We start from the raw sequence: 21,579 nt of genomic DNA on the forward strand, positions 1-21,579 counted from the left end.
AAATTTCCCCCTCCTTAGCTATGACGCGTGAGTGGGCGAAGAATTTTTAATCAGAATACCGAGAAGATATTTTCCCCGAAGAGATAAGGGCTTCGGATGGAGGGAAAGAGGTCAAGAACGTACAGCCGATAATTCAGATATCTCTGAGACTTGCGGTCAATAAAACAATACTTGTTATGCATTAACAAGTTCACTTTCTGCATTACCTGCATCGCCGTCACCGAATGTTGATAAAAAAGACCATGCAACGTGGGATTAACGTCAGGGGAGAATATCCAGAATCACCAGTTTCGCGCCAAAAGATGTCGAAAGATCGAGTGAAAACAAGGAGTCCAAAATTTTTTAAATTATTCAAAAGGGATCGAAATTTTGAACGCTCATCGATGAGAGCAGATGTATATGGGATTCGGGTTATTTCTCGGGAAGGATGTTAAAATTCTACACGAAATCAAGCAATTGCATTTGCAACCTACTTTCCATCGTGAAAATAAATATGTTCATGTACTCGTGTTCACTTTAATTTCATTTCTTTTTATTGATTTTTTTGTTTGTTTTATTTTATACACACCCAGTTGACTATACACAACTATACAACGATGTAAACTAAAGATTCGTTATTATTATTATTACCATTGGTTTACTTAAATTTTTGTTTGCTGTTCCGTTGCTGACGTATAACTTTATTTAATTCTTTTTTCTCACGGTTCGCCGTCTTCACTTTGCTTTTATAGGAACATTCATTTGCCCAAAATATTAAAATCATCCACTTGCAAAAGTATGATCGCGCAATAACTTCAAAAATCTAATTACACGTTATAATAATAATCATTTCAATAATGATAATAATAGAAATAATAATCACGATCATAATGACACAACGACGTATCAACGGTGACATGAATGATGATAATTATAAGAATTGATAATTAAAATTAGAACAATAACGATATCAACAATAATGATGATTAAAGTCAGATGATCAATAAGGATAATAATGATAATGATAATAATAACATACATATATAGGAATGCCTATGCCTGTGTGTATATATATATATAATATTTGTACATTAAAAATCGTATACGTTGTAGTTTATTACATCGATATTTATAATAACTATATATCTAATATTAATTAATTCTATTTTATATCGTACGATAGTACATGTCTGATATTCTACTGATAAATTCGTAACTAGCTGATTATTATTAATACTATTTTAATAATATCATTATTATTAGTATTATTATTCTTTTTATTATTTGCATTCTTATGACTATAATTTATTGATTCTTCTATTCAATATAATCGTATACACCCATACCGTGAGCGTTTTTCAAAAATAATTGCGATCAACGTATGCTTCGAAATATTCGTATTTCTCGTTTCACGAGCGAGCCCGAGCTCCGGCTGGAGTCGGCGTAGCCAGCAGCGTAGACGCTTTGTTATGAGGTGTCACCTTGAAGGCTCTAGATCACAACAAGTTGCCTACGCCTGTGGCTAGGCGGACTCAAACGGAGCTCGGGTTAGCTCGTAGAACGAGGAATACGAGTATTACGACTCAGGCGTTGATCGCGACAACTTTCAACGGAAACTCACGGTGAATACGCAATTTTTCTTATATTTTTGGGCGCGTGATATCTCTCAGTTTTTACTTTTTCTTCTCAATTTTCATTCTCTCTCAATTCTTTCGCATTGAATATTTCCGTTCGTTCATCCACACGATCGTCTTCGTATACCCCGTACATAGCCATTCGCGTTATTCGATATCGTTATTACTATCGTCATTACTGTAATAATAATAATCAGTATCATCATCATTGCCAATTATTTCCGTCGGAGAGAAAAAAAGAAAAAAATAGAAAAAACCACCGGAGGCAAAAAATTCAACATATACACGTAAGTATATTATATTCCACAAAGATTACTATTTTACGAATTATTGTTTATTATTATCATTATTATTATTATTATCATTACCATTAATATTATTATTACAATTATTATCATTAGTATAACTGATATTAATTATCATAGTATATAATATAGCTATTAGTTAATCATCGCATATAGTCGCATAGTTATATATATATTCATTTTTGACTCTATTTACAGTATTATATGCCTCGTTGTTTACGCAAAATTATTATCGTTATTATTAATGTTATTATTGGTATTATTATTTTTATTCTTATTAGGTATTAAAGTACTACAACTTTTGCACAACTGCAGTGAAATTTGAAAATTCGTGTAATGATGATAATTTTATAAATTATTACACACTGCAGCAGACTGATTGAGTGTACGATTATTAGATTTTTTTTTTTTGTTCACATTATCATCGTTGCGCCGTATTTTTGTTGCAGTTGTTGTTGTTGTCGTTTGTGTCATTTGCTTGGTTTTTCGTATACAATCAATTGGTTTTCTTATAATTAATTATATTAATTAATTCATAATTAATTATTCTATCCCCGTAATACGTTTCCGTCAATTATACGTATATATATAATATATATGTATACATATAGTATAGTTAGCTCCTGCACAGTGTCTGTTGTTTTTTTTTTTTTTTCATCATTATTATGTTATTCCATCACCCCCCGATCGTTCGATCGTTTCGTCACCGTATCGTTTTTTATCTTCCGAAGATCGTTATTTTTCAATTCAAATCAGACGCACGATTCGTTCACCGTTAGACGATGTTTTCTACCATTTTTTTTTTATGCTTTAGTTTCTCTTCGTTTGTTCTTCCTTTTTAAATCGGTCATTAAAATCCAATTACAGTTTGGCATAAGTACACGCGATAATGGAGTATCGAAAAATTCTGTGATCAGTAGAAAGAAAGATTTCATCCGATGAATGTAAAAAATAAAAGCACGAACTAGAAAGACGTGGCTTTCAATCCAATGTGAACGCAATCGAAGATTCGATAAATCTGTAGAATACGATGAGAAAAAAAAGGAACATAAAAAAAAAAAAAACTTCTTCCGATAAGCCGGTAGAAAATCAGGGTGAAAGGGGCGGGCGGTGTGTACACTCGTGATACGTACATCCCTCAATGTGTGGGATGTCTTTCTTTCGTTTAACGTGCTAAGGATAGGCTCTCTCTTCTGCGTTTCTTCATTTCTTATACTCTTCTATATATACTTATGATATATATAGCTAATAAACCGAACTGTATTCGAGATCGTGGGCGTACTGGGGTGGTCCTGGCGGGGGTGGTTGAGGACTGTATTGCTGCTGCGATGCGTCCGACGCTCGACGTCGTAACGCCGCGATGCTGTGGGCACCCCGCCAGTCGGTAGCTTCTCCGCTCCCGTCGGTACCGACGCAGGATACGCCGCCACCGGATGCTGCACTTGGGGAGCCCTGGCCGCAGTTCAGACCGCCACCCAAACTACCCCCTTGGCCACCGACGCCGCCCGACGACGAGCCACCCGGCGGAGAGCCCCGAGAAGCCGACACGTGCACGCCACCTGTGATTCAAAGAGATGAGTACACAAATCAATGGGATAGTCCAAAAAAAACAATTGCTGATTTTTCAAAATTGAAAAAGCTTTTTGACCGGGTAAAACGAAGCTCGTACGCTTCAGGGGTGTTGATATCGGGGTTTTCGGGGTCGCTGATCACGAATTTCGTATCGAATTCACGAAATTATTTTTCGTATTCGCCATCTGAACATGACCGATTGGGAAATTGTTAAACGAAGGTGGGATCGATCGAAGAGTTCCCGCAGATTGAATTTTTTTCTCCCTCTCGTTCGACTCGTACGTCGATTCGGCGCGAATCTAAAAAAACGTCGGTGTTGCACCTACACGAGAGCCGGTAGCGGCTCGGCCATAAGCTGCTGCTAGCGATCATAAAATAATTTCAACGTCGGTGGGCCGATCGCCCCCACAAGGTGTTTACGACCCCTCGATACGCCGCTGATGTTGATTATACGCGGTTCTTTCACTCTTCCTAAAATCCCTGTTATTATCATTGTTATTATCATGATTATTTCACCTATATAGGTATATATGAGGCATAGAAATACGATGAAATAAAAAAATAATTTCGACTCTTCCGGCAGCCACGAAATAAATGTATATACACAGGTAACATTGTCCGAAATACCGTGAAGAATAAACCCCGATGGCCAGAAAATTTCCGAAGTTGTTTCCACCAAAAAGCCACGTTCGGTTTTGCTTTTATTTTATTTTATATTTTATACTTTTCTTCTTCCATTCTATAAAGATTGTTTACAAAGGACGCTGCGGCACCGCGTTCGGCAAGGGTGGTTCATTTACCTTCTTCCTTTTTTTATGACTTTTACACGTACACGCGTATACCTTGTACATACATTTATATTCATATATATCGTATGAACGTGAACTAAATCACTTGGTAAAGATATTCTTGCATAATACACGCGAATTTCTTCGCGTCTTCTTCCCGCCTGGCGAAATTCATCATTCGTCATTTTTTTTTCCTTCAAATTTTCATCATTTTTCCTCTCCTCATTCGGTGGAATTCACGGCATTTCGCAGGGCGCATCTTTGGCGTGGAAAATAATTTAATAACGAAAAAAAGAGGAACGAAAAAGATGAAAATAAATACCGAGGTACCTATGCAAACGGCTCGGTCTGCTGCGGGCTACTCTATACCCAGCACTTTGAAATGTCTTAATTCACACCTCATAGAGTCTTGTTTGCATCGGTAGAGAGTCGATACACAATCCGTGGATAGGAAAGGGTCGAGGGGGAGAGGAGGGGAAGGAGACTGGGATATTTCCTTCAACCCCCTCCTCTTTACCTCTTGCCCCCCTCCTTCTCTCTCTCGACTCGACTTCTCTTAAACTTTGGAAGAGTATAAGAGAAAAAAAAAGAAGAAAAAAAAAGAGATTTCTGCTCTCCGCTCGTGGAAAGAAGACTGACTGACTGACTGACCGGGTCGGCTGAATGGTGCAGAGGGAGTGCTAATCATCGTTGAAAAACGAGAGAGCGAGAAAATAGGAGGGAAAAAAGTAAGATGGCATAATAGAACGAGATACACTACGCTCCGAAAACTGATGTTTACTTCGCTGTAGTAGAAAACCTGGGAAAAACGTACGAGCACCGCGTAATCCCGGGTGCCGATATCCCCGAACCGGCCATTCCACGGACTTCTGTACGCACACGTTCCGCATCACGTCCGGATTCAATGTTCGATGTATCCCTCGTGTCGCAAGGAATGCAGGAAAATTCTACCTCGTCACGACGGGTGAGTTTGACCGTTTCAACTATTTCAATAATTCACGGCACAATTGTATCGCGTCTCGTTTTTTTATCAATTTTTTCTTCGCCCAAATCGTCGTCGACGCAAAGTGTACATCGAATTTATTCGATGTGACGAAAAAGGCCCTTTGGAAAAAAGTGGCGGTTTCGTCGTACGGCGAAACTTTTCATCTCTACTGTACGGTACGTACGTGTCGTACACACATGTGATTTTTAAGTGACGACAATCGCAAACAAACAGGTACATAAGACGTACGCGAGATACATATGACGGTGATAATGTATGGTAATTGGTACAGAGAGCTCTATGGAGCTCGCAAACTGTTTGTACACGTACACGTGTGTATATCCTCCGTGTATCGGAGGAGGTAAGGTTGAAAAAAAAAAAAATACAGGTAGGTGTACAAAGTGTTATATAGTTCACGCAATCGGTTACCAACGCTAATAAGCGTGCTACCTGCACATCGGGTATTTCACCCTCCGATCATGCTCTTATCATAATAATATCGTTTCTCGTAACGCGACGATAATTATTTGAGAAAATAAGGTAACGAAATCAAATCTTTTCTTTCTATTTCCCCCCCCCCTCTCTCTCTCTCTCTCTGTCTCTTTATTTTTTCGATGCGTGGAAGACGCACATCGCCGCGTAAAAATTGTAACCATACGTGTCGTGAAATGAGACCATCGTTTAACTGCGTCTGGGTTTTAGGTGTGATTATTTTAGAAGTTGGAGAGTTCAAGAATTTGAGACAGAAAACTTTTAAGTTGGCTCCGCTTATTGCGTGTTTGCACGGCGAGACCTCAAGCCGATCGCACCTAGGTGCGAGATCGTCTCCCCGTACGTTATGTGTGCTTACCATTACGCCGCGCGGTGCACAAAACCGAACCGAGAGAGCCAACTTTACCCAACCCCGAAACCCCCGATTTTCCCCCCTCCCCCCCCTCAGGTGGCCGATGTATACACGGACATACCCGGGCACCCGTGTGTCGCGTCTCCGCGACTCGACTTTCGATCTTTTGGTTTCGTTTCATTCCGATTTCTCTCTTATTTTTCATCCTGTTTTTTTCATTTTTTTTTTTTTTCGTTTTTTTTTTCTACTCATTTTCGCCCGCCAACGAACGAAATTTCGCGTTCGTATTTTATGTATTTCTTCGACGACGCTCCTCGCACGTATTTCGAAGGACGAGTGGATCGTGGGGCAAATATATATTCTTACGACCTAGCGGAACCTGAAATCGTCCCGCTCGGGTTGGACAGTTTCTTACGGCGATCGCGATCGTTCGTTTCCGCGTAGAATTTCTTCCACGTCGAATTTACCTACCGAGAGAGTTGAGACCGTAACTGGCCTGGTAGACGGTTTGCGAGGGGCTGCTTATCGGGAGACCGGCTGCATTGCCGAGGCCCAAACTGGAGCCGAGTCCTCCGCCGCCTTGCTGACCGAGCTGACCGAGACTCTGTCCGAAGCCCGTCATCCCCATACCTCCTTGACCGAGCTGACCCAGACCTGGAAATCGAGGACAAACGCACCACGGTGATATTGAATTTATTTTTCTATCCTCTGGTACATCAACTTTCAGATTTAATGGTTGCTCTTTAGTTTGAGAGTTGAAAAAATTTCAAGAGACTTTTAGAAATCGGAACATCGACTCGAAATCTGCGGGATCTCCACCATTTTCAATCTAGAATGTGATTGGAGATTAAAAGAGGATAAATTTAATATATGAAGATTTTGACAATTTTCAAAATCTTCAGCGACTCAAAAAAATGTTTTTTTTCTGTGCTGATCATTGGAGGTGGCTCTCGGAACATGCCGATCCAATATACTTCGATGCACCCTCGATATACTTGCGACACCCTCAACCAGATAGACGAAGTTTTTTGTATTTTTGTACTCAGATTTTTCGCGTTCGGTTTTGGATAAATACCTGGTCCCATTCCCCATCGATCGGTAGGCGCGTGGAACATCCCGGCAGCTCCGCACAGTTCAGCTGCGGAGCTCATAGCCCCGAAAGGTGGAAGCCCGTGGGAGGGTAGCAATGCCCCCGGGGAACGAAATACGTTCGTCGTCTTCTTTCGTTTTTTCCATTTGGCTCTCCGGTTCTGAAACCACACCTGAAAAGAGAAAATGAAAAGAAGAAAAAAAAGAAAACAAAACAACAACAAATCACGCAGACGTTGAGTACGGAATTGGTAATATAATTTGATATGTAGAGAAAGAACTCGAATGGGAGATACTCGATTCGATGAAATAAACTTGAAAAATGGGAGAAGGAAAATCGCGGCCCTCGCAGGAACGCGAAAGACGTGGACGATCCTGCCGGAGGGTGGTGAGGGGGGAGGTGGGAGGGGAGGGGGCTGTACAGAGGGATTGTCCGTGTGCGCGACGATAACGGAAGTGACGTCGGTGTGGTAACGCTGAAAACGCAGGTATACCTGCCCTATACGTACAACGGTCGCTAATTCCCATATATCCAATTAGCGGAGCGCCGTAATCCTATAGCGTCCCTACCACACGTAACTAGGCGTATAACGTACGTGTATTTATACGTAGCACACCGGGTGTACCCAGGGCGGTGCAACCGTCCACCTTTGCCCACCTATAATGCCACGCAGGCACTAATTTACGACTTTACACCAGCTACCGGTGTCCGCGCGTACCCCGCCCCGCGTCGCGGACTACCTGCGATAATAACGATATCGATAAGTATAATTCTGACGACCGTAAGATCTCCTGAAAATCGCCCCCTGAACCGCGAAAAAGGAAAAGGAATTATCCTTCTTCCAAAGGACGAAAAAGGAGCCTAGTCGGTGTTTACGAGCGTATGAAGAACGCGCTTGTTTTTCGCGTTGCGGCGAATCCGGCGCGATATTAGCTCGGTATAACGGCGGCGATGGCGTCGGTGGAAGTCGAGGGGTACGGAGGATTCCAGGGGATGAAAACCAGGCAGGGGTAGTCGGCGGTGGAAGGGGTAGGGGGGGGCAGGGGGTTTTCGGAGACCACAGACGGCTTTGCATGCGATATCAATAAATCAACTCTCGCCGGCCCACGACGGGCTTTTAGGGGTCGGCGAGGGTGGCGGCGAACCGCTCAGGGTGGCCTTTGGCACCGTCGCGCCACCGGCACCAACACCGATCCGCCCGCTACGAATTATCAACCGCAAATGGTACGCGTCGCCTGCGCCGTTACGCGTTGCGGGAAAAAAAAAAAATAGAATCGAAATGAAATGAAAAAATTGGGATAATTAGAAATGCGGAGAAAATCTTTTCGAGCATCCGCAAAAAGGATGAAGAGATGTGGGAGGATTTTTTGCAAACGACAAAATCTCTTCTCTTTTTTAAAGTTGATGTAAACTGAACTGTGAGAATTGAATGTCAGAAATATCGAAGGGAAGGCGAAGAATGTCCGATTCATGGGCTTCATTCGCATTATTTTATGGGACGTATGACGCGATCCCTTTTTTTCTCCATTTACTACCCCCACCCCCTACAAAGTATGCGTGATGATGTTACAGACATATACTCGTCGTAGCGTGCGGTTTCGTGCGCCCCGCGCCCTTTCCATTCGATATCCTTCCACGTTTTTCCTTCTCTTTTCGTAACACTCTCTTTATTTTATTTTTTTTTACTCTTCTCTTCCTCCTCGGGCTTTTTCCCTCCCTCCCTCCCTTCCTCCCTTTTCCCTTTCGCTCCCCTCTCGCCCTTCGTGGCTTCCTCGAACCCGCAGCTGGGTGCGGTTGCCACTGATTTCACGGACGAACACCGGCTAAAAGGCCGTCTCCCTGTGTGTATACGTTACACAACATCTGCAGTAGGTTATCCGCCTCGTGAACATTATACCGCCATCATCACCCACGCCAAATGTACATCCACACTATAACGCAACTAATGGAAAAGTAGGCGGCCCGAAACCCGCGAAACGCATGCTCAATTGGCCGGGACGACGACGTTTTTTTCCACCCTCAGTTTTTCCGTCTTCCCTTCTTTCTTCTTATTTTTGAATCTCTCACCTCCTCGGCGGATCGACGTCCTCGCGTTAGAAGAAAAAAAAAAAAAATTACCACGAAAGGGTGCATCGAGAAACAAAAAAAAAAATAGCGCAGCCATTTTCAAAATTCTACGTTCACGTTCGACGTCGGATTAAAAAAATTCGAATCGAGAAGAAAAAAAATTAAAAAATTAAAAATTCTTAGCTCGAGTCTATGACTAAACCGAACGATCCTGCGTAACCACCGCAGGTCGTTTAAAAACGTGCCGCACTCATACACGGAACTTTCACGTTACGTACGGCTAATCGCATGAAATTAGGGGTCGCCTAATCCGGTCGTACCGATCATCGCGTGGATCGTTTTAATAACGCAGCGTGAGCTGCGTGGCTACATAAACGCGCGTGCGAGGATCGATGTAATATTTTGAAAGCGAATTAAGTTCGGGCCACGGGCAGCTTGACTCCGAACGCGAACGGCTGCGGTTCGGGGGAAACCCTTTCGGGGGTGGGCTCGCTTTTATTATCGGATTTCAAGGAGGCGCACGGTGCGGAGGTGAAACGCGAAGCGAATGAATCTGCGTAAGGAGGATTCCTCGATGAGGAGAAATTTCGAATCACGATCTCCCGAAAAGGCGGGGGTGCAGAGGTCCGTCTGGTTATCGGCGCGTGCGTGCGCGGTCAATCGAGAATATTGCTTTTTAAAAATTGATCTATCATCCGACGAACGGATGGTACTTCGTTACCACCTTCATCGTCATCGTTACGATATACATCTAAAAGCGAGTCGGTTTCGTCGGCAGCTGCAACCGACGATGATGCGCACGTCACGTTATTAGCGAGCGATAAACACCTGGAAATCACCGGGTGATATACGTGCCGAAGGATAAAAAGTAAAGGAAGACTCTCGACACCCCCCTCCCCCCCGGCAACTCCGATTGGTCGGATTAAACGGATCGTTATTGTTAAAAGCGTAGCGCGGGACAGGAACGAACGGAGTATAGATTCAGAGTCGAAGAGCGACGAACCTTGATCATTGATAGGGTGATCGTTCGGCAGGATCGTTGCCGCTGCACGGGATAAGAAGATAAGTTGCGACGCTTTTATACGAGCTTCTTCTTTTTTCTTCTTTTCGGGGGGGGTAAAAATCGCGCCGGAAGGAACGAAAGAGGTGGAGGGTCGGAACGGAGAAAGAAAACGCGAGCGAGGAGCCGGGAAAGGAATAGAGAAGATCGTAAAGGAGGTTCACGCGCGCTGAGGCGTTGATATAAATTGAACGCGACCATCAACGCAAGCGGGAGGATCTCTCGCCGGCGGAAGATATACGAGCGAGGAAAACTTCCCAAACCCCTCACCATCCGCTCTCCTATTCTTCTCACTTTTTTTTTTTTTTTTTTCTTCTTTTTCTAGACTTTGCCTACTATTACTTTACCCGCGTCGCGTCACGACCGCGTCGGACGGTAATTTCTATCTCTCCCATTTTTTCAACTTTTGGAATCACGTTTTCGAAAAATTTCTTTCATTTCCAGCCTCGAGAACCCTTTTTCATTGATTTTCGGATCCTGAAATCGAGACACGGCGTCCACCGAAATTCCAAATTAATTTTTGCGAAACGTCCCGAAGTGCGAGTAACGGATAGCTTCGAGTAAATGAAAAAAGACGTCGAAAGCCAAAAGTAAAAGCGGATCGTCGCAAGGGGGTGGCGGGAAGGCAGAAGAACACCGTCGTGAGTGAGGTGCCGTAGTAGTGGTGAACCGGCTGATTGATGACGGCGGACAGACGTCTTCTCGGGAGGGGGTCGGAGGCGAGGAGAGAGGCAGGAGGGCAGGAGGGCCTCGTTCGAAACGGGGGGGTATGGAGGCGTTGATGGTGCGGCGGAGGTAGCGCGTTGGCCGAGACGCATTACCCGGACTACCCCGGGGACCCCCGTCGGGGGTCGACGGAATACACCCGGCGTGCGTTGTTGTCGGTGGCGCTCCCGGTGCGGCCGGCTGAGCCGCGGGGTCGAAAGCCAGGGGCCGAGATAAGGGAGGATAAATAGCTGTCCAAATTAAATTTATCCTAGACCCGTAAAATACCGCCACCTACCCCCCCTCGCCCCTCCGTCGCCGAATCTCGCGTCGCCTCCCCCTTTCCCGATTCCAGATTTTTTCCCCTTTTTACGTCTTCTTGTTCTTTCACACACACCCCCTCGGTCCCATCGATATCTCGCCGTTCCTCTTCCTCGCTCTCTCACGGTTCCCTTCTGATTTTTTTTCTTCTTTTTTTTTTTTTATTCTTTACGTTTACCCGATGCTCACTTCGCACACCTACAGTTGCGGAATATACGGGTATCCGCACGCGACGTTAAGGCTGATCCGTTTAGATTTTATTATTATTTTACGCTAGGCAATATCCCGTATACACGTACAGGGGTGGAACTTACGATTTTCCTGTACTGCGGGTCGTCAAATTAGTCGTAACTACGCCCTTAAACCGGAATTTCTTACCGGTACAATAAACGGGCGAATTGTTTGTAGGAAAATACAGGGGGGGAAAAAGACGGAGAACGAATCTCCGAAGATTCGCGACAAAATTGTGGCGACAAAAAAAAATTTTCCACCCCATCGACAAAAGTCAACTGGGTCATCGAACGACTCGCGAGTTATTCTAGCTCGTCCGCGTTAATAACTGATTTATAAGAACGACGATGCGCGGGGTTATGACGAGGGGGCGGACGAGGGAACGCGTTGGGAAAAGGGGGGCCGTCGAAAAAGCGGGAATACGGAAGAGAAGTGCCTCCAAGTGATGTGCTTCTGCATCGTGTAGCGTCGGAGAGAAGGTGTGGGGGGATGGGGGGGGGGGCTATATGACGGTGGTGGAATGGGATACGGATGATCCAATTCCCCCGGGATCCTGTGGCAACACAGTTTGTCCATTGAACCAACGTCTACCGACCCCCGCATCCCCCCAACCCACCCCCCGACGACCAGCCCAGCGTGAACGCGGTAGCTGCCGCCGTACACACCTACATCTATACCGTATCCGTACGCGTAGTTCGTACGACGACACGTACAAGGGCTAATATCGTGCCCTATGTATATTTATACCGCATTAAAATTCAACCCCCACCCCCCACCCCCTATAACGTTAAAACGCCGTTACACTTTATATACGACTACGCGAGGAAAAGAAGAGAAAAAAGAAAAAAAAAGAGAAAAAAAACAAACAAAGAACCGGAGAACGAGCATGAAAATGAAAAATATCTGCTGGAGAATGAGGTAGAAAATGGATTCGAAAAAAAAGCTCGGCTTCCAGAATACCTGTGGGATTTTTTTTTCAAAGTCGTTGAGATGATGCGATGGTTGGAAAAAGGTACGTCGTCGACGGTGATCGGGTATTCGGGTTTGAATCCAAATACGAAATGAGAATTTTTAAATCGCGTACGACGATTCCAATGACGAGAAACTCATCGTTGTCGCCGCGGACTTTTGCGGCGAGGCTTTTTCACGGGAAATCACTGCGCGGTAAGAATTCGTATCAGAATAACTCCTGTGGACATATGCGCTGGGAATTAGCTAGTGGAGTCAGAAAGTCGAAAAGCGCACCCCGCACCCTTCGCCTCTCCCCCTCCCCCCCGTACGCTCCGCGAAGTATTGCTTTCAAAAGGTATCCCCAGGGATACGGGGTGGGGAACGGTGTCATTCGAGAATCTCTAGGGACGGACAAGTGACGCTACACAGTGTCATGTGCGTACCTCGAAAACGCGACGCGTTCCACGTACCGAGGAAGTCCGGCTATCGCGGAATTTTTTTCTTGCATTTCGAAAAATGAAGAAAATTGGAGAAATTTCTGGCTCGCAGTTTTCAGCACCCGAGTCGGCGAATTCTGGGCTCTGTTTTTTTTCCACCGCCGCGGGCGGACCCCCCCTCGTCGATTCAAATAAAATGGAATCGGGGCCGCGATTACGTGAGATCGAGTCTCTGCCGCCCTTTTCGCTAGGAACGAGGAGAACATCGGCGGTAACCACCTGATAGCGCGCAGTTAAGTTAACCGGTAGTTAAACTTAACCGAATGTTAACCGAGCGGTCGTTTTGTTCCCGCCGGGTATAGGTTTCGGGTGGAGATGGGTTTTCTATAGCAGTCGATGGAGCGTCCGCGCCACCCGAATATAATAATTTTCCCGGTGGCCTGGCACTTCCGCGGGAATATCGAGCAATTTCACAGCTCTAATCGACTCTCTTTACTAGCCAATTAAACTTATCGTCGAATCGCCGATCGCCATCGTCTCCAATTTGCTAAAAACCAACGATCCATCGAGACTCTACATTCTCACAGCGTCAGCGGTCGTTCTCACCCACCCCGTCGAACCTTTAATTAAACACTCGGTCTACTACGATTTTCCTTCAATTAAAACTACAACCGTTAAATATCACGTAATACATACGACTAATCCCGCCGTAGGCACTACCTGCAATGAAAAGCTTTCGGATTGGAAACTTGAAAATTCGCGGCCGATCTTGCTCTTTTTTTGTTTTTTCAATTTTCGAACAAACTTCGCCGTCGTACAGAAGTTTTCCTCTGAAGTATTCGTTCGATTTTCATTTCGTGTGGGATGATTTTTTTCAAAAATATTTCTACGTATCTCGATACGACGTTACACCGAAACTTCGAAGAGCGGATTCTTCGTCCCAATTTTCAATTGATTCTTTTCACCGTATTCGTTTCGATCCTGCTTCGTTCGTTTCCTTTTTTTTTTTCTTTTTTTTTTCTTTTTTTGATTAATTTTTTAACGTCCCTTCCGGTTTCGCGCTCATGAATTATTGATTATCCACCCACTCCGCGCATTGCGCACCGTACGAGATGCTGCATTTACTCTGTTACCTTTCCATACGTTTGTCCTCTAAAAATGGGAGGGACGGGGGGGGGGGGAAATCGAAAACAAAAACAAAACCAAAAACTCCGGCACAGAAAGCGGCAGGCGAAGGGTGGAAAAAAGTGAGGAGAAAAAAAAATTCTTCGTTTTCTTTTTTCGACCAGCCGCCGTTGCAACGGTAGCCCCGAAGTCCCGACGTGCGTTCGTGTGGTGTATATTTTTGAAAAAAAAAAAAAAAAAAAAAAAACGAGTTAAAAATATTTACGACACGGCCATGGAAAGCCAAGAAGCAGTCTTTGATATCGTGGCGCTCGATAGCATCGCGACACCAGGCGCCGGCGCCCGAAACCGTGAACCCCATTGGCCCATTACTACCCTCGGCGTGGTACGTCCTTCAGGTACACGTTACCTTGGAAACTGTCCGGAAAACGGCCGCCTGCCTGCCTGCCTGCCTCGCTTCCTTCCCTGTCCATTATATTACGTACCACCTATCCACGTATATCACGATACTTTTCCTACGCTGATTCTGTCATCGTTGTTCTCAACATTGTTGCGAATATCATCCGCGTACCTAATCGGCATCGAATGCAGAAAAGTATTTTTTTTTTTCATCTCATTTTTTCCCTCGGAGAGAAAACGATCCGATTTCGTAACGCGAATTTGTACATTTCTTTTTTTCTTAATATCACAGGTGGTACCTATATTTTTAGGAGCGGATATTTTACACGGTCCCGTAAAGGGTGATCCTTGGTTTTTCGCACGAGGGTGCAGGTGGTGGTTTTTTCTTCGCCGCTCATTTGATATGCAGACGGCAACGGTATACTTGACTGACGGTTCGAGGAGCGAGCGGATAAAATTTTCATGAAATTCTATTAACTCGCCGTGTTTCCCTACGTGGGGAGCGCGAGTTCTCAAATGGTTGCGAGAAAAACCGGCCCGGAAAAAAAAAAATTGCGATCATCGCGACGGATTCGTTGGCGAAAACGAAAAACACGTTACCCCGAATGATACCGAACGGATGCTGGACGAGAGCTGGAAAAATAGCATTTCGGATTAATCGTAGTATTTCGATCGAGAGAGGAAAAAACAACCCTTACAAAGTCACGAGGCGAATCGTTGGATACGACGAAGAAGGAACGAAACGAATTGTCAGGAAAAGGAACTTGGCGGGGGATCGGCGAACGTTCGCCGTTACGTTTTTCGATGTCGTGTAATTGGTTTTCCTAATTCGGTTCCTTTGAATTCCGATTGCTCGGAATCGAGTACCGTAACGTTGGACGGTGCGTCGTCGGTATCTCCTGCGGGAAGAAGAGGAACGGCAAGGGGAAACGGTAAACAAGTTGCCCAACGTTTGCGGTTTGTTGTCCCGCGACAGCGTCGGTGGCACGGGAAAATTTAACCACCAGCACCACCCCTGCCCCTCTGCCACCCCCCCCCCCCTCCCTCTCCCCCCCGCAGAGTCGGGGGGCTTAGCAACTCCGCAAGTTTCACCGTATCACGGTTTAATCCAAAAAGCCACATTAGGCCTCTCGCAATTGATTCTCAAACAACTCGACGTGGCGACTCACGATTCTCGCGACTTTCTCGGCCCACCCTCGTAACGCGCGTGAAAAAAAAAAAAAAAAAAACGTCTCCGAATCCCACTCCGAGAAAGAAATCAGGAGGAATATCGTTCTTCGCGATTTCACGTTTGTGTTCTCTGATTACCTGAACGCGGCTCTCCGTGAGTCCGATTCTCATAGCGATTTCTTCTCGCATGAAGATATCCGGATAGTGTGTTTTACTGAAGCACCTTTCGAGCTCGTTGAGTTGCGCGGGTGTGAAACGTGTCCTGTGTCGTTTTTGTTTGGCCGGTTTGTCGTCACCCTGACCGATCGACCCCGAGTTACCTGAAAAATACAATTTCAGAACAAACCAATCACCAATCGTCGACGACACTGAAAAAAGGGCATGCTCGAAAGGGTGACGCGCAAAAAACCGCGGAGGGAATTCTCATGTCGCTTTTCCAAAAAAAAAAAAGAAATGAACCATTCGCTACCGGGTCATTCTTCTCCTTTACTTTGGGGCACAAGCCCTTTCGTCTTCGAGCCGTTGCACGTTTGATCCGTGACGTCGAAGTGGTTCAAATTTGTTCGGTGGCTATTTCGTTGGCCGGTGATGAGGTGGAGCGGTAGCCGCGTCGCGTCGCGTCGTTTTCCTCGTATTCTTGGGGCAGATCGGCAAGATCGGCGTAGAGTCCGAAAGCTGAAACGGTGAGCGAAGCGACCGAGGCGAGCCAAGGGCCCCGCGGGGTCCCGAAGCGAAGAACTGAAAACGGGTGGATATGGAGGGCGGGAGAAGCGCGAACGCCGGTTGGTCACTTAGCATCGAGGTGTTAGAATCGTCACCGACCTCCGACTGCTGCTGCTGCTGCTGCTGCTGCTGCTTAAGGTGGCGGTGCTTGCCCGAGCTCCTAACCGGACAAATAACATCACGAATGCAGCGGTCATCTCGCGCGGGCAACACGCTCCGCGTGTAAACGTTACGAATGCCCGACGGACACACCGCACCATCCGATGGACCCCTCGGATCCGCGCATTCGACTCTCGTTTTCGTCACATTTTCTCATCGTAAATCACGAGACGGCGACTCGAAAAAACCTCCGGGCATACGTGACCACCCGCGTTTTCCTCACGAACTGACCAGCGAAATCCTGAGGTCCGAACGTTCAATGTCCAGCTTGGTAGTTCGATGTCAGAAAAGGAGTTCAAATTTTGCACGAGATTTGACGAGATCGTGCCAACTCTGGACAGTGTATTCCATAATGGACCAACTCGATCAGGAGATTTCCTGATCATTTGAAGAGACAGCGGGATAAAGATTCCAGTTTTTTACCGATCTCGCGATGCCCCGCACCCCATTAGGGAGTTTTCCTCTTGGGTGTTCCGGACCACCCCGACGGACGGGGTTGTGATATCGGAGGAGTTTTTCCAGGCTACGAGGCGGTTCGGTCCGTCTCGCGGCGTATCACCACCTCGTGGAACTTACGCATGAATGAAACCGAGTTTACAACTCGTTTTTTATATCATTCTCATCCTGAATGGCTCTGATGGTTTTACCGTCGATTTTATTGCCCCGCACAATGAAATAAAATGAAAAAAGGAGGAAGAGAAAAAAAAGCATTGAAAAAAAAAGCGCGCTTTTACGACCGCGGACGTTCGAAAAACACCCCCGTAATTTTGACCCCGATTCTCGACGCGTTCGCCGGCGATACTACCGTACGGAGAAAAAAGTTTTACTTTTTACTTTCATTGTATCCAATCGTCGCTCCAGTGGGACGAGTTTTTTATTCGTTTGCGTCGGATTGAATTCGTCGATTTTTTGTTTTCGCTTTTTGACGGTTCGAGAAATTTCAAAAATATAGAGATACGGAGTCGATGCGTGCAAGCAGCACGAACAGCAGCAAATAATAGCATCAAGTTTTCTTGTCTCTCCTTCAAAATGTGTGTGTGCATTCTGAGAGGATATATATATATATATATATATATGTGGTGTGGGTATAGTATACAGTATACATAATACCCGAAGTGAAGAAGTTTTTAAATCAAATAAAAGGACTCTAACCAAACTTTAACTCACAGTAGACTTGTTTAAGTAGCGTCTAAGAATACTAATTAGACGCCGACACGCTGCTGCTGTTGCTGCTGCCGGTACTGCTTCTGCTTTTTCGTCTTCATCGTTTTCTTCTTTTTTTTTTTTTTTCTTATTCCTCAGATAGGTAAGGTATACGGAACGGAACGTAACCATCGTAACTGACGCCTTCCACTGAACCAAAAAACACCTTCGCCGCGGATTCCGTATAGAAAAATGAAAAAATCCAAAAAACTCTTCCCCTCGCACTGTCCAGCCCCAATCCGTCATATTGTCGAAGGTGCGATTTCCCTTCCCCTGCTAAGAAAATCGAAAAGAAAAATTCGCAACGTTTTTTTCCGCGAGAAAACCGATTACGTCCGTCGCGACGGAGCGGCAGATCCGACGGTCGCATAGTAGAACTTTGGGCAACGAGCTTCGGGTGAATCGTAAGCGCCGCTCGCGCAACTCCAGTTTCCTCAACTTTCCCGCAGCTAATTTAATCTGAGTTAAGTTAATTACGCTTATATCAGACCCCCACACCCCCCCCCTGCCCCCTCCCTCCTTTCTCTTTCACCAGCCCCTTCCTAGTTCGCGATAACGGCACAGCTGGTTGGGACGAAGTCGAAGGTCCCCGACAAAAACACCGCACACCGTGCACCGACGTGTGGCCAACGTTCTTCCATTGACTTCTTATCACGCGAACGATTAGCGTCGACTCGCATCGCGATTCGTCGGTAGCGAGTCCGATTTTCTTTTCGTTGCTTTGTTCCTTATTTTCGCTTTTCTTCGCCGGCGTTAATCCAGATCCTGATCCACAATTACACGGGAATGCCGAGTGGTGTAACGGTAGTCGGTGTGCTTCGTGACTCCTTTTTTCTTCTCCTGACTTCCGGGTCGTTTCAAGGTCGTACATTTTTCCTCATCCACGCGTCGTAAAACTGCTCATACGTAAAGACGTGCGCGGCTTAGCCCAACTCGCTTGTGCGGGAGACTTGAACGCCTGCAGTCGAAGGATTTGCAGTGATAAGTTCGTACGAGCGAACACGAAAGTCAATCACTGCCGCTACATTTTCATGTACGATCTACGGCTCCGATGTATCGCGCATTTTTTCAACGGGACAGAAAAAAAAAATAATGAAAAACATTCAAAACGCGTACGACATGAGATTCGCTAATCAAATGTTATCATGCTTCTTTCACCCGTGTGATTTCTTTGCGTTTCTCGTTCGTTATTCGATTAATTCCCGATGGAAACACTCGGAAGTAATTCATAATTAATTCATAACTGTCGTTTTCATTCACGTCTTTTTTCAGTGTGGGGTAACTCGGTGAAGTTAAATGACGGAGTGAAAGTAACATTGATAATATTGATAATTATGATAATGGTAGCGCCAATGGTGGGTGTATGAAATAGAAAGAAAGAAAATTTAGATGCACGAATGAAAATTTACCGGGGATTCCGTGTATGGAGCCGCCGGTTGATATGTTGTTGAGCATCCCTCCCCAGGAGCGAAACTCCTGCACAATCCTAGTAGAGGTATCTTCAATTTTAACACCTTTTTTTTGTTTAATAAAAAGACCTCTCTTGGCTCTCTCTTTTTTTATTTATATACAGGGTATTCGTCTCCGAATTGGATTTCAATTTTCGCTTTTTATTTCTTCGTTATACCAATTTTACAATTTCGTGCACGAGATTTTAATGAAACTGTGCAATTATAACTGAACGTCCTTTTTTTTTTTTTCTTTGATTCTCGTTTTCTAATTATTTTTTCATATTATACAATTTGAAAAGAATTTCTTTAATTCATTCGTTATTTGTTTGTCCTGCAACAAATATCCATGTACACTGTTGTTACCGCGATATACTTTGACGATTAATTGTTTCGTTAATTTCTCTCCAGTTTTTTTTGGTTTTTCTCTCGAATCTGCGCTTACGAATTAAAATATTTTATCATTTCAAACATGCGTATACACGTTATTGCGTATATTAATAACCGATAAATTACCGCAGAAATAAACATGTGTAATGTATGTATGTATAAATTTTATTTTTTGTGGTTTTTTTTATTTTGTATAATTTTTATTCGATACGATTCATTGAAATATTACAGGCGGTTCGAAGGATCGGAAATACAATAATTCACTATGTCATCGATAATATAACCGGCCCGAGCCTTTTGGAGGCAGACAGCGGACTGCCCGGCGACTGCCATATCGGCCCTCCAACTCCCACCAAGAGGCATTTTCCGCCCCCGCCCCCGCCCCCGCCTCCACCCCTCCCTCCGCCCCCTTGCCCATCTTCTCTCCATACGTCCAAAGTCACCGGAGACGATCTTCAGGTTACGGTGGGCGGGATATTAAATACCCACCTTTACACAACTCGCGATTATACATACCTATCTACCCCCCATCTGCACGGGGAATTTTTGCTTCTTTGGTTTGCAATTTTTTTTCTATACTCTTCAGAGGATTGAAAGAAAGTTGAAAAAAGACTAAAGAAGACTGGATTTATTTTTTTTCCGTTCAGAGCGAAGAGGACGAATTTTCTGTGTCCTTCTTCCATTTCGCTCCGTGGGTCCTACCACTCAAGTTCAGAAAGAAAGAAGTTTCTCTGTCCACTCCAGAAATGATATCCATCACTGTATCATAAGGTTTCTAAACTATGTCGTCGCAGTCGTAATTTGTGGAAGGTGGGTAGCTACCCTTATTAGGGGGATGGGAAACGTCGGAGGAAGAAAGTGAGGAACAGAAGGACCTCCGACTCCCCTATTGTACAGAGCGGAACGTGCGCGGAATCCACGTTCGGCGATTCGGGGGGTGGGTGGCGGAGGGCGCAGCGTCAGCAGTAGCAACAGAAGCACCGTCGGTAGCGGCGACTGTCTCTGTTTTTCTGGTTGAACAGCACCGCGGGGCGTATCCAAACTCCGTCGTGGATATCCAATGGGCGGGAAGTACACGCCCACACGGTTTTGCCCCTCTACTTCTAATTTCTCTACCGTCAAAAGATTTATTGAAATTTTATTTTTACGGCCTCGCCGTTTGCGAAACCCCACAGCCACTACGCTACTCCTGCTGCTCCTGCCGTCGTCCTTGCTGCTGCTGCTGCTGCTGCTGCTGATGCTGATGCCGAGGATCCGACCTGCGAAATACACCTACGCGCACCCGTCGGATCGCGAACCTACGCCGTTCTACGCTTCGAAATTACCACCACCGAGAAACTACCCTTACCTTTACTGCCTCGCGAATAGATTTCCTACCCTTTCAGTTTTGCTACTTCTTCTCTCTTTCGCTCGGACGGAGCGGCTGTGCTTTTTACTCCACTCTTTCGTTCGTTCGTTTATTTTTCTTCATTCAATTATCCCTTTTTTTTTTTTTTTTACAACGCGACGTTTTAATTCAGCCTCATTTTTTTACGCGCGAAGGATCGGTCAACGTTCCGCGAACCACAGCTACCCCAACTTTCGTTCGTCAGTTTGCGAGTGATTTCCGTTTTTCATCGCTGCACTTTTTTTTTTCTTCGTCCCGAAACAAACTCCCCTTACAATTGTAGGATTGCAACAGATTTGGAACGTGCACACCCACGCGTTCGCATGTATGTGCACACCTAGGAACGGTGCGCGTATCCTACGGATAGGCAACGGTGGCAGTGGATAACAGGAGTTCAGGACTAATTTAATCTGACCTTAACTAGGCGTTAGTCATCCGCCGCGCGTGTGGCTCAAAGTTTCACGTATCAATTATGAAATGTGCGAATTGATTCCCGTTACACACGTATACACACGAGCTCGCACCACCACGTTAGCACGTTGAACCGGACAACGAAAGGTGAAGTAAATTTTGGTGAATTTTTTTTATTTTTCATTTTTCTCCTTC

At 45.1% G+C, this 21,579-nt stretch overlaps 2 protein-coding genes across 4 annotated transcripts in view; one reads left to right on the forward strand and one right to left on the reverse strand.

Moving 5' to 3' along the window:
- Positions 1-21,579, forward strand: part of LOC105689552 (retinal homeobox protein Rx-like) — a 129,020-nt gene that overhangs the window by 48,900 nt on the left and 58,541 nt on the right. Inside the window, exons 1-2 of one of the 3 annotated variants that reach the window (XM_048658822.1) lie at positions 3,337-5,006; positions 5,070-5,242. The exons of 1 other annotated variant lie outside the window; for it this stretch is intronic. The gene's annotated coding sequence lies outside the window, so the exon portion shown is untranslated. Of the gene's footprint in view, positions 1-3,336; positions 5,007-5,069; positions 5,243-21,579 lie in introns of those variants that run through there. One more of the 3 variants, XM_048658823.1, reaches the window with a different exon arrangement.
- On the reverse strand, positions 511-19,894 carry LOC105689551 (homeobox protein orthopedia-like). The gene is made up of 5 exons (XM_012406637.2): positions 19,158-19,894; positions 15,802-15,983; positions 7,183-7,369; positions 6,579-6,761; positions 511-3,477 (listed from the first exon to the last, which is right to left on the reverse strand). Exons 1-5 carry the CDS (start codon positions 19,201-19,203, stop codon positions 3,164-3,166), a joined length of 912 nt encoding a protein of 303 aa, XP_012262060.1. The 5' UTR covers positions 19,204-19,894; the 3' UTR covers positions 511-3,163.

This window comes from Athalia rosae, chromosome 7, assembly GCF_917208135.1.
Source record: "Athalia rosae chromosome 7, iyAthRosa1.1, whole genome shotgun sequence".
In the NCBI taxonomy this organism is placed as follows: domain Eukaryota; kingdom Metazoa; phylum Arthropoda; class Insecta; order Hymenoptera; family Athaliidae; genus Athalia; species Athalia rosae.